Source organism: Arachis duranensis, chromosome 3 (genome assembly GCF_000817695.3).
Source record: "Arachis duranensis cultivar V14167 chromosome 3, aradu.V14167.gnm2.J7QH, whole genome shotgun sequence".
Taxonomy (NCBI): Eukaryota; Viridiplantae; Streptophyta; class Magnoliopsida; order Fabales; family Fabaceae; genus Arachis; species Arachis duranensis.
The window spans coordinates 114,351,388-114,365,755 of NC_029774.3; the positions used below are offsets into that span (position 1 = coordinate 114,351,388).

General features: G+C 36.8%; 1 protein-coding gene across 1 annotated transcript; it reads right to left on the minus strand.

Annotated features, from left to right (window-relative positions):
* Nucleotides 1–11,390: 11,390 nt before the first annotated feature.
* On the minus strand, nucleotides 11,391–13,139 carry LOC107480312 (protein FAR1-RELATED SEQUENCE 5-like). The gene is made up of 4 exons (XM_016100444.1): nucleotides 13,065–13,139; nucleotides 12,008–12,732; nucleotides 11,877–11,920; nucleotides 11,391–11,509 (listed from the first exon to the last, which is right to left on the minus strand). Exons 1-4 carry the CDS (start codon nucleotides 13,137–13,139, stop codon nucleotides 11,391–11,393), a joined length of 963 nt encoding a protein of 320 aa, XP_015955930.1.
* Nucleotides 13,140–14,368: the final 1,229 nt, after the last annotated feature.

Sequence of the window (14,368 nt, forward strand, 5' to 3'; positions counted from 1 at the left end):
AGACGGAAAGTACTTCTTATAGAACTCCTCTTGGAAGAAATCCCAGGTGATATAGTCATCATCCTGCTGTAGAAAACGTCGGATACCTTGCCACCAATGCGACGCTTCACTAGTGAGCAAATAGGTAGCGAACTCGACACGCTGTCCTTCAGGTACCACTTGCGCTTGTAGTGCTCGCTCCATAGCCTGAAACCATGTATCAGCCTCTGTCGAGCTAGTAGTTCCCTTGAACTTAGGTGGATTAACCTTCAAAAAGTTTGCCAGTGTCATCGGGGTCTGAACTCCACCTCCATCATTACCATGGTTGTTCATCTGTTGACCAAGAGCCTCAGCAGTGGCTTGCATAGCAGCAACCATGTTCTCCAACGCAGTCATAAAGTTCACCGGGTCATTAGGGTTATTCTCCGGCGCACGAGCATTTGTACGACCTCTTCCACGGCCTCTACCGCGTCCACGAGGCACCATCTGGTCCCTATACACACCAAACAATCGATATTAAGTTGATCAGTCTCAATATCGGAAGTCTAGTGTTTCAAAGTCCCAAATGCATGCTCATGAAGGTTTATGCCAATTATATCAAGCAGATATACTAATAGCACATAACACACATACAGAGAATGCACAGAAGCATAGTCAGTCCATCCCTCAGGCTCTACAGGAACGAACTGCTCTAATACCATAATGTAACACCCTACCATGTGGAGTCTTATGCTTAAGTCATAATTCAGAGATGGCAAATGGCTGGGCATTGGGTACAGCACGTCCGCGCACCCGCACACACCACGCACACGCGTGGATGGCGCTTTTTGGAAGAACGGCGCGTACGCGCCAAGTGCGCCTACGTGCGGGGGTCATTTTGCTAAAAATTTTCTAAGTTAAAAGCTGCAGAATTCACAGATTCAACCCCCAATCTTCCAACGGACATAACTTTCTCATTTTAAATCGTTTTTTACCCGTTCTTCGAACGTCATGGACATCCTGGATCCAATTTCATTTCTAAACAGATTTGGCATAAAATAGAGATCCGTAGTCCAAGTTATGTCCCGTCAAAGTATGCCCAAAAACCATGTTTTTCATACAAAACCACAAAGTGCCATTTTCAAAACAAGCCATTTTCAACTCTTTTCAAAATCAATCAAAACATGCCAATTTCATCCCTTTTCTTTGAAATCAATCAAAATATATTAAAATTCAACATCAAGCCTCCTCAACTCACACATTAACACTTTACCACAAATTTACAAAATTACTATCCCATCATTTTAACCCACTTCACCCAAGTGGCTCAAACCCAAACACATTGACATATCATATACTCTTCCTCATGCCAATTTTCAACAACACCAATTCCAATAAATCATCATTGTACACAATCAATATCATACTCACCATCAACATGGTTTAACCCACAATTCAACCATAACCAATCATCAAGCATATATCACAACATGCATATTTCTCATACATCATACCATCAAGGCATCATTAATCATCATCACATATATGACCACATCATATATATCAACAATTCAACAACATCAACAATTCAATGCCTATCTTAGGGCCTCTAGCCTAAGTATTTCCTACCACATTACATATTAGATACGGGAAACTGAGACCATACTTTAGCCGATTTCCCAAGCCCAACCGGAGCACTTCAAAACCACTTTTTCTCAAGCTCTCAAGGCCTCAACACCTCCAAGAACAGATTTTTCACCACCAAAGCCCTTTTCAAGCTTTTCAAAGTCACCAATGAAGCTCCAATATTCACACATACACAACCTAAGCCACAATCATCATACCTATACACAACATCTCAATACCCAAACATCATAAAACAACAAATTACACTAGGGTTGAGAATCTTACCACACCCAAGGTCCAAGGAGACAAGATTAACCTTCTCCTTTAAGAGAGTTGGGTCTTATAACATCAAAGAACCCAAAATCTCAATTTTTTGCTCATAAAACTCAAAAACAAGACTGGAAATTCGAAGAGCAAAATGTAGCTTACCTCAAGATTGATTGAATGGGTTTTGTAGAGCTTTTCGCGGTGAACGCGTGGCCGTAAACGATGCAGCAATCGGAGCTCTAGATCAAAAGTTATGGTGGTTTGAAGATCAAGGGAGAGATAGAACTTGAGAGAGTGTTCTTCCCTCCATGGCCTCCATTTCAGCGTGTTTAGTATCTCAAATGAGGAGAGAGAGTGCTGAAAACTAGGATTTTGGTTTAGTTATATTGGGCCAAGGGCCCACTTTGGGTCCGGTTGGCCCGATTTGGCCCGTTCGGTTCAATCTTGGTCCGAATTCTATAAAATTGGTACCGAAATTCTCGTCCCAATCTCCTCTATCATATTAAGCCATAAAAATAACATTTGAGCTTTCTAGAATAAATTCTCATTTATGGGTTAATTAGCTGTTAATTAACCGGGTTTTACATCATGGATACCTGAAAAATCTCCATGGGAAAATATACATAACTCCTCGCAAGGTAGCAGCTGCACTGGGTATAAGCAACGGCGGTAATACAGTTTTCACTTCCCTACTTATTTTTGGCTGATTTGTTGCTATTAAAATATTGTAGGGAATAATTTCGCTGAAAAGATTGATTACAGCAAACTGAATCCAGAAGACATGGCAATATTTGACAGCACAAAAAAATTATGTTGACGACTTTGACAAGGTCTGTGATGGATATGAGTGTTGAAGGGGAAGAGAACCGGCAAAAATTCAAGAGGACTTTTGTCGTCTTCGTACAAAAGTGCTTCTTGCTGCCGACGACAGTAAGCGTGGCCTCCTCAATCTATAAGCCGCCTATCTTTCATGTGGACAACATCCGAGAAATGGTTTGGACAAAATATGTGCTAAGTTTTTTGAGGAAAGGAATTGAAAACAAGAAAAAGAGAAATAAACAGTCCGTTGACGGTTGTGTTTTTGTTTTGATGCTGATATACTTCCATTAAATCAAGTTTCCTTGCTCGTTCGGACCTGATGCTCCCCCGGCACCGTGAGTGGCCCATTGGACAAAGCAGATGATGTTCGACCGGATTTCAGAGGAAGCAATGGACAAATTGGTAAATTAAACAAAAAATTCCCCCTAAAATTACGTTTCAAATGCTTCTAAAATACTCTGCTAACTAAATAAGCTTGTGTTTTAGGTTATAATTAATTTATTTCTCCTACTTGCAATTGTTAGTGTGTTCATTTAAATCCTTATGCATGCAGAAATGTTTTTCTTGATGATTAAAGTTTGTCACGTTTTATTCACCATATGAATCTTGTTCGGTTCGGTGGGCTTGCTCCTTTTGGTTCACCTGATTGTTAGTGTGTTCATTTGAATCTTTGTGCATGCAGAAATGTTTTTCTTGATGATTAAATATTTGTCACGTTTTATTCACCATATGAATCTTGTTTGGTTCGGTGGTCTTGCTCCCTTTGGTTCACCTGATTCTTTGTATGCTCAATTGAGTTCTTGTGCATGCAAAAATATTTTTTGATGATTAAATAATTATCACATTTTATGGCATTTTATTCAGCACATTGGTATCGTTCGGTTCAGTGGGTTGCTCATGTTGATTCATCTGATTGTTAGTGTATTTCTCATTAAATAAGTTTCTGTTTTAGGGACTTCTATACAGAAATCAAATAAAGAAGGAAAAAACAAAAAACAAAGAAGTTAGAGAAGAAAGAAAAAAGAAAATTGTTGATCTGAATTATTCTTCGGAAGAAGACAGATGTTCCGAATCTGAATCTAAATTCGAATCCGACAAAACACCACCAGCAAAGAAAACAAGACAATAGAGGGTGGTTAAAAAATAAAAGCTTGTTGAGACAGATTCAGAAACAACAAGACAAACTGAAAAAATTCCCACAGATTCAGAAAGCAAAAGTGAATCTGAAAATCAGTAAGTTTGATCTTCATATTGATTTTATTTTACTTGTATTTGCTTAAATTTGTTCTTATGTGCATGTTCTTATGTATTTTAAAGAAGAAGAAATTGGAAAAAATGCCACAAAGAAAATAAAACAACTACAGAAGGTGGTTAAAAAACAAAGCAAAAAAAGGAAGCCTGTGCCGACAGATTCATAGAGCACAAGCAATTCTGAAAGCGAGTAAGTATTGGGTGATGTTCATTTATATGATTGTATGATATTCATCTGGTTTAATTTTGCTTTTCCTTGCTGAATATTGTTTATGTATGCTTGTTAAGTAAATTACAAATGTTATATTGTTCAGTGGAGTTGCTCAAGTTGAGTTCTTTTTAATCCAGAAATATTTTTTTAATGATTGAATGTGTATCACGTTTTGTTCAGCACATGAATTGCTTTTGGTTCAGTAGTCTTACTAATTTTCATTCACTTGATTGTTTGTGTCTTCACTTCTCCCTTTGTATACAGAAATATTTTTCTTGATGATTGAATGTGTATCATGTTTTATTCAGCACATTAATTGAGTTCGGTTCGGTAGAGTCTGTCAGTTTTGTTCACTTGATTGTTAGTGTCTTTTTCTCGCTTATATTTTTCTCCGATATGAACTCCATGTGTTTTTCTGTGTTGCAGAGAAAAAGAAATCGAAAAAACACCCATAGTAAAAAGAAAACAACCGCAGAGGGTGGCAAAAAAACAAACCAAATATGACAATGAGTAAGTTTCTCGAATCATATTTTCTTTTATTGATGCTTTCGTTTTAGGTTCCTTGATACTTATTTTATGAACTTTCAGAACTGAACAAGTAAAAGACAGTGTTGCGGAAAGAAGTAGATAAGCGTTGGAGACGATAAGAGAAAAAAAGATCAAAGAAAAGAAATGGTGGAGCTCAAATAGCAAACGTTTCTCCGGATCAGTTTGACTCAACGGAGGCACAAAATGATTTTCTCTGAGACGTAAGATTCTATTTCTTATACCGAGTTATTTTTCTTTCTTTGCTAACTTTTGCTAGCACCTTTTCTTATTCCTCTGGATTCAATTACTAATATTTATTTATCTTGCTTAGACTGCCGACTGTAAATCGGGTAGCGAACCTCTCTTACAGACTCAGGCAAGCTCCACACCGTCTGTAAATGCCCTGGACAATACCAGGTAAACTGGTTCATTGCAGGCTTTACTTTCGATTCAGTGATTTCCAAAAATGAATTTCATGTGTTTCTAGACCTCTATTTTTAATCTTGATTTCTAATTTTAATTTGTTATCTATTTTTTAGGAAAAATACCCCGAAAAGCCCGGTAAAATATTTTAGAAAAAAGAAAATCCATCCAAGAAAGAGTTCTAAAACTCCAACAGTATAAGTTAAAAATATTTATGTTACTCTTTTAGATTTAGGTAATAATTTTTGTTTAATTAATCACACGGAAAACATGTTTAAATGTCACTAGCGCTACACCTGATTTTGAGCTGCAAATCGTTGAGGTTCGAGAAGCAACTCGTTATGAACCTTTGGAAATGCGAGTTTTTCAATGTGCAAATTTCCGTTTCTCATAACCAATTCTAATTATTCAACATTAACTTCTTCCCCGTTTCATTCCTTAGAGCTCCTATTGCGTTGTCTCTTCCAAGTTCTCTTAAGGAAGACTTTATGAAAGATGATCAAACACAAGAAACTTCTAATAATAAGTAAGTTGTACATAAAATTCTTTTTATCAATTTTAATAGAATACAAAAATAATTTAGGATAATTATTGAATTGTTTTTTGTTTGATGTAGCAGCCCCTTGGAAATGCAACAGCAGCCCTGCGAAGGAGCACCGGCACAATAATCAGAACAACAAAAGTAGGCTACTGAGGAATTTTCCCCAAGGAATATAGAGCCAGAACCTCCATTGAATGTGTAAGTTTTAATTAATATCATTTTTTATAATCTTCTGGTTTAGCTGGTAATTAGAATTCTTTTTATTAGTTTTAAAGGTACAACATAAGAATTCTGCGTCATTACTGAACTCTTTTTTGTTTAATGCAACTGTCCTCCCAAACAACAACAACAACAAGAAGCTCTGGGTGCACGTCAATTAGAAAAAGCACAGCCTGATTTGTAAGTTTTATGCTTGTTCATATATGGATATTTTTGGTTCACCACGTTGATTAATTCTAGTTCACTACATTATTTAATATCATTTTTGTTTAATATCGTTGTTTAATATCTCTATCATCTTGCAGTGTTGCTCATCCTAGGCAATGGGAAGATTATGTGCCTTCCTTTAGCCTTGGAATAAGTAGTCCTCCAGCATCTCAACAAGCTCGCCCCTCTCAACCAACTCAGCCCTTTGAGCTGACTATTTCACAGCTTGAAATCCTGGAAGAGGCGGTGGTAGATAACGGGGTGACGGCAGCATTGAAGTTTGCTGAAGCAATAATTGCCGAGCCAACCTTCACAGCTGTTGAAGTTTATAAAACTCTGGAGAAAAAGAAGGAAATCACAGAGGAGTTGATCGAAAAGTGTTATCATTGGATGACACATGTCAAACAGACCAAAGATAGTAGCAACGAATATGATGCCATATTCGTCTTGAAGCATGAGGAAAGTTACGAGGGGGTTAGACAACATTTCATGTCTCTAATGCCGAAAGAACAAGTGGAAAGCACAGTAAATTATTTACCAATTACGTTAACATTAATCATTTTTTCAAATACTCTTATACATTATATCTCATAAATTTTCTTCCTATAGGTCGTCACCATACATAGCATGATTCTTAATGAAATAAAAGGTCGCTGGTTTCAGGAACAAATATACATTGTGCCGGTGGATATTGTGGTAAGCTAAATTTCTTATTCCCTACATGATTGAATGTTTATCATATTTTATTTAGCATATGAATTGTGTTAGGTTCAGTGGTGTTGGCCAATTGGATTTACTTGTCTGGTCGTTTTTGATTTAACTGATGTTCATTTTGCAGATGTTTATGTTAGAAAACCATGGTGTGGACTACATTGATCCAAGGACCAAGAAGGCCTACCGGTCAATCAGAATGCCGACCACCGCCGTTTCCTTGACAAAGGAAAAATGGCATCGCATCCATTTGTAAGTTGTCATTTCTAAAAATTCTTTGATAATTCTCTCGTTTGCTATTGTTTCGACTGAAATATTCTATCATTTCTCCAATCTTTAGCTGTTTGTACCGATTTGCAACAGAGGGGATTGGTGGTTGTGGATTGTCGATGTCCAGAAAAAGAAATTCTATGTGCTTGACCCTATCAATAAAAAGAGAAAAGATATACCTAAATCGAGAGTAAGACTGAACAAATTTGTTGTAAATTATTCAAATTTTTAGTACATGAAAGGAGTTCGGTTCGTTGTTGTTGCTTCTCTTTATTCACCATTTGTGTCCCTTTTAAGGATTAATAATTTCCCAGATGAGGGTTTACGCTGGGACGGAACCCTTAATGGAGGACGGAGAGGGAGAAGAAGCAGAGTATATCATGCTGAACGGTCAACGTACAGAGTAAAAATCTTTCTCTTCTATAGAACTATTTTTAATGTGTTTTATTTTATATACTATAAATTGTAATTTACTGAATTCTTGCTTAGCTGTGATTGTGGCATACACGTCATGAAATGGCTTGAAACAATTGATCCTCGAAAGATCAAACCCGAGAAGAGGTATCAATATAAAGCTTGGACACAAGTAAGTACTTTCTAAATTAATAGTGTATGTAAATTTGAACTTGGTTGTTACTCTATTCAGTTGACTTCTTTTTCATGGAGAAATACTATTCTTGATGATTGAAAGTTTATAACGATTTATTCACCACATGAATTTTGTTCAGTTCGGTGGGTTTGGTGATTTTCATTCACTTGATATTTAATGTGTTCAGGGTTTAGGGTTATTCTGATTGCATGCAGCAATGCTTTTCTAACTGTTTTATTATTTATCATGTTTTATTTAGTGCATCAAGGGTGTTTGGTTCAGTGGGCTGGGACGTTTATCATTTCAGTTGGGTTCATTTCTTATGTAACTAATTCCTTTTAATTGAAATGTAGGAAGAGATTGATAGCTTCAGGTACGAATATGGTGCGTATATTCTCTTGCACGAAATGAACAAAATAAAAAACCAAGTGATTCGGACATCTGAAGCAATAAGACTCCCAAAGCCATCTGCTGCCTTGTCCAGCCCTTATTGTAAATTCACATATGGGAATTTAAAGAGTAATAGGATATACTATGATTGACTGGTTGTAATTAACAATATTTTGTTTAACTTAAAAAAGCAAACAATGTATGTATATATGTATATAATGTATTCATGTGAATATTAATGTAAATGTTAATCTATATATCGAATCGTAATATCAATGTACATATCTAATGTTAGTATTTTTATCTTATTCAAGATGGATTATCCCTTATCCCGTTGGTCTGAGATGTTAATTTATATATCTGTTGGATATGTCTGGCTGCTGTTTTGTTCTAGATTCACAGTGAATGGAATCAGGGTATTTATTAAGATATTACGAACCCCAAAAAATACAGTAAATCGAAATTAATACACTGGATGAACCGAAAATTTACATATATCAATATAGTAGAGAGCTAACCATAAAAAAAATATTTCTATCAGTATTCCGTTTCAGAAACACCTGAACTCTTTGACATAGCACAATAAACTCACTATTCAATAAAGAAAAAAAGTAACTTTTGAATAAAGAATTTTACAAAATCTAATATCAAAAACAAAAAAGTTACTATTTATTAAAGACTAATAACAGTAAAAAAATTAACCATCCTATAACATCAGTGAACCGAAATTTGATCATGGATGAAAAGAAATTTATATTAATAAAAAGTAAAACTCGTATAATCCTCTCTTGGATAATTCATATCCGGTGCATTATAAAGGCTGGAGCTTGTCTGAATAGTTGATCTGTCGTCTAAAAGGTTCAACTGCAAAAGACATAATAAATCATATATTAGCAAAATGCACAAATGAATTTTTCCCTAATCGAAAGAAAATCAATTTTACCTCGCTTGGAGCTGTCTTTTTCTTTTTCTTCGTGGCGTTTGAGATCTTTTTTTCCAGGTTTGATCCAGGTTTATTCTTGGGTCGGCCTCTTGTTTTGATGCGTGGCGGGCTTTGAAGGTCGTTCATGTCACTCAACGTCGCTTCTTCGTGGGATAATGAACTTTTTCCTTTGCTTCTCTCTTGATATTCTTGCATCTCGGCCATGACCTTGTCAAAATTCCGGTGCAGAATTCCGGTCAGCTCCTCGGACTTGGATGCAAATTTGCATATATTGTGCGACCAAAACACCAAATCGTTGAATCTCTTGCTTCTCGGCTCTAGTCGAGGCTCGTCTTGGCTGCTCTTGATGTGTGTGTGCCTCCTCTTTATGTTCTTGCTCCACCGTTCCAGTATGTATTTCGGTGCCACGTTATCCACTCGCTCGAATCTTAGGACGCTCAGGGAATGGCAGCACAGTATGCCCCTTGACTCGAACAGCAGGCACTGACACTTTACCTCTCGTGATACTGCATCGTAGGTGACAAAAAACTTGTTGAATGTGGAGTTGGAAACCTGCTCTACGACTTCGTATGTTGTGAATCCTAAGGTGGAATGCACTTGTGATGCAATTCACTTTACCTCTAAATTGTGCTTGAACTTCCCTGAACTTCTCGTGGGTATACACGTGCTGAAACTAGGCCTCTATTGCTGATTTTGTTGCACACGGTATCATGGTGTGAAAATCCGCAGCGTTGAATTCTCTCTCTTTTTGCTTTCTGCTTGCTAGGCAATTGTCGTATTGCTTCACGAATTGTCTCAGGGAGCTGTTGCATATGATGAAATTATTGAAAAATGCGTGCATTCTCTCGCTCCTTTGTGTGCTTCTCATCCCGGCCCAGAAGTGGTGATCTAGGTAAACTAGAATTCATATATGTCAATCCTCGTACAGCTCTACAGAATGAACCAAACTGGTTAGCTGTACTAAACCGAACTCTGTGCATGTTTTGACATAAAAGGTAAAGGCATGAAAATAATTTGAATTAAAGCGTCGGTTACCTGAGAGCCACTTGTTGCCTCCAAGACCGAACTTTGTGATAAAATCGTTCCAGTTTTTGTCGAATGCATCTTTTGTGAAAGAGTTCCAAACGACATGGCTCATCTCTTGTTTGATTTCTTCGTTTCGTTTGTAGCTGTTGGTGCATGAAATTGAACTCCGCACAACTGAACCGGCAAGTGCACCGGGTCATCCAAGTAATACCTCCAGTGAGTGAGGATCGAATCCCTTGGAGGTTGTTGGATTGAGCAAGCAATGGCTATCTTGTAAATCTTAGTCAGGCGATTAGAAAAGATGGTTGTTTATTTGAAAGCATAAATGAAATAGTAAAGAATGAAATACCAGATTGATGCGAAAATAATGATAAAGATTCAGTTAAGGTTTCGGAGATGTGTATTCTTTCCGGATTATCTTTTCTTACTGTCTACTTCAATAACGAATAATTCATTCAATGGCAGCCGTAAGTGGCTAATTCATGTCCTCTCATCAAGTTAATCTCTTTAAAACCACAGCAGTCCACCATATCCGAGTAACTTATGTCCTTTCATCAAGTTGACTCATGGCTTCTCACTGTAGCCGAAGATGAAGCTCTAAGCAATTCACTCTCCTTCGCGATCATACTAAAAATGTCACAGACAACGTTGGATCTTTTGGATCAGAGAGTGCTGCTTATCTGACTCTAGCATTAGCGCCACAGAGACCTCAGTAACCCACGATCAACGAAATTTGATGTCACGTATCAAAAGTTGCCCAGGCACGCTCTTGGAATCCGTAATGCATTCTCTAGCTTTAGTTCAATGCTATCTGGGTCTGGACTCGCACGAAATCCATGTAGAACAAGGATGAATGTCACAGTTCACCCCCAATTCATTGAGATTGAAGAACGAGAACGCATAAGAGAATAGAATAAGACATATTGAAATAGAAACAGTAATATTATTAATCCATGAGAATCAGCAGAGCTCTTGACCCTAACTTAGGAGGTTTAGTTGCTCATAGCTTACAGAAAATAGTAATATAATTCGAAAATAGTCTGGAAGAAGATCATAAACATGGGTGATCTTCTCTTTTAAATACTAATCTAATAACTAGAGATTACAGAAATAAGATAGACTGGACTCTTAGTGCGAAAATCCACTTCTTGGGCCCACTTGGTGAGTATTTAGGGTGATTCCATGTGCTGGAACTCCTCTTGGGGCGTTGGATGCCAGGCTTGCTCCGTTTTGGGCGTCCGAACGCTATCTTGGTTCTTCTGGGGCATTGAAACGCCAGGAAGGGGGACAGATGGGCGTCAACGCCCGTTTTGGGCCTTCATTTCCAAAAATAAGTATAAAGCATTATATATTACTGGAAAACCCTAGATGTTAGCTTTCCAACATCATTGAGAGTGCGTCAATTGGAACTCTATAGCTCCAGAAATGCTCGTTTGAATGCACGGAGGTCAGAATCTGACAACATCTGCAGCCCTTTCTCTGTCTCTGAATAAGGTTTTCCAAAACTTGCCAGAATCACCCAAAAATCACCTAAAAACATAAGAAAAACACAAAAACTCAAAGTAGCATACAAAAAGTGATTTAGCACAAAAACCTACTAAAACTTAACAAAACATAACAAAAACACTATGAAAATAATGCCAAAAAGCATATAAAATATCCGCTCATCAGCCATTTAGTTTGTTTGGAATCTTCTTCATGATGTGCCAGATGCACCAGCGGTGAATTATTGTTGGCATGCACATCTCAATGGCCCTTTGCATCAATGCACACTGGTTAGTGAGAATGCCTTTTGGTGCCTTGGCTCCCATGCAAAGGAGCCAACACTCGAATAGCCATTTGAAGGATTGGATGTCCTCATTTTTCATCAGCGCGCATCCCAAAAGTGTCAACTGACCGTGGCGATTCACGCCCACAAAAGAACCAAAAACTAGATTGTACCTACATAAATGGACACTCTCACGAATTGGTGAACCGAAATGTGTACATAGGGTGAACGTACAGACTTACTTTGGGTGAATCGAATACCTGTTTGTGTTGTACGTGGTGTCAAATGAAACGACATCTCCAAAATACTCGCATGCCACCCTGCTTCTTGCGTCAGCCCAGAATGGATGTTTGATGGAGTGATCACCTTTGAGGTTGAGCTCGAAAAAGAAATTTTGGTTCTTCTCTTTCATTCTTAATAGGTACATCCCGAATTCTTCGGCGTCGTCTTGTTCAGACACATTCCGTACTTCCCGTGTGATGTAATTCCTCACATCTTTTTCTATAAAACTTAGTTCACGGTGACTGCCAGCTGCTGCTATGAATGATTGGTAAGTTTTGCTAGGTCTAATTATGGCTTCCTCGTTGGTTTCAATGGTGCGACGCACGAACATGCTTAGCTCCCTGTGTTGTTTGAGCATCTCTATCCGGTCTGGACAATAAGGGTGTGACTGATTCAAAACAACTTTGGAAATTGTCCAAAGACCCACATCCTTCAATATGGGTACATATATCCTGACTGGACAGTTTATGCCGGCTGAGGGATTTGTCTTCAGAGTAGGAGATATCTTGGATTTCCACCTCTCCTCTCTGCTGCATACAATTAGTCGATTCTTAATCTTATCTCCGCCCCGATTCATGTCCCTTATTTTCGTAGAAAAACTGGCAAGTTTGGAATAATTTTTGTAGAACTTTCCGGCTTCTTCTAATGTCTTTAAAATCATCCCGACTTTTGGCACAAATTGTTCATTCATAACACACCTGGTCTGCAAAGTGAACCGAACATGTTGTTATGGTGAAACAACAGTATAAAACTAGATGAATGACACATCCTCCATTATATAAATTCAAATTCAAATAGCTTTCTGCATAATGAACCGAAAACGTCATTATGGTGAAATAATTCTATAGTACTGAGTGAACAAAACATAATCCATTATACAAAATCGAATTCAAAATATCTCTGTCTACAATTTAGATATTATCAATTCAATTCAATTCAATTCAGATTCGGAACACTTTCGTCCATTCAATTCAATTCAAATGAAATCAGCAGTTGCATTACATTGAATTCGATTCAAAATTGAATAATCCAAACCTCATCAGCTTGATTCATTTTAGAAGAATAATCCAAATCATTTTCATTCAACTGATTTGAAGTTGATTCATTCATTGTTTCAATTTAGAAGTTCAGATCGAAGAAGAAAAACGAAGAAGAACAAGAACGACCAATCTTATTACGTTGAAGTCAATCCAGATCTATCACGAAGAACACAAGTAAAAAAAAAAGAAGAACAAGAAAGAAAACGCAAGAAAGGAGAACGACGAAGCCTATGACGCGAGCAGAGAAGAAGAAGAAGAAGAAGAAGAAGAAGAAGAAGAAGAAGAAGAAGAAGAAGAAGAAAAAAGAAAGAAAAAAAAGAAAACGCAAACAGAAAAAAAATTTTACGTGGTAACAGTAGATTTACGTTAAATAAAAGTTATACAAAATTTATGTTATATTAAGCACGTGAATCACAAACAATTTAAAAATTGAAGGACGTGCGTATAACACAAAAATTTGAATAAGATCCATGTATTCTTTACATTTTATTATTGAAAAAAAAATCAGCTAATTCTTTCCTGTTGTGATATGGATGACCACATAGACTCACCTTCTCAATATTGAAGGAATCATTCTCAAGAGAGAATGGATTTAATGAAGGTTGAAAAGTGATGACCATTTGTGTGTATAAATAGGAGTAGCATCCATCTGAATAGACACACAGCAATAAAAAGCTAATATATTCCCTCTCTCTCTTTCTTATTATAAAATTTCTTATCTTTGTATATATATATACTATACAACATATAATATTATTATATATATATATATAAATATTATTGAGTTAATTATATTAATAATAGAGTCTTCTATTTATACCTCTTTATTTTATATATATTTTATTTATTTTACAACACGTTATCAACACGAGACTCTGATAAAATCTTTAGGAAGACTCAGGTAATATTTTCATTATGTCGAAGCTCTCTCATCTCGAATTCAATGCTCTTGATATATCTGGAAACAATTATTTATCATGGATATTAGATGCTGAAATCCATCTTGATTCAATGGATCTTGGAGATACCATTAAGACTGAAAATAATGCATCCCAGAAGGATAAAGCTAAAGCCATGATTTTTCTCCGTCGTCATCTTGACGAAGGATTGAAAAATGAATATCTCACATTAAAAGATCCTGCAGATCTTTGGAAAGACCTTGAAGAAAGGTACAATCATCAGAAAACGGTGATACTTCCTCAAGCCCGGTATGAATGGACGCATTTGCGTTTACAAGATTTTAAATCTATAAATGAATATAATTCTGCAATGTTTTGAATTACCTCACGAATGAAATTA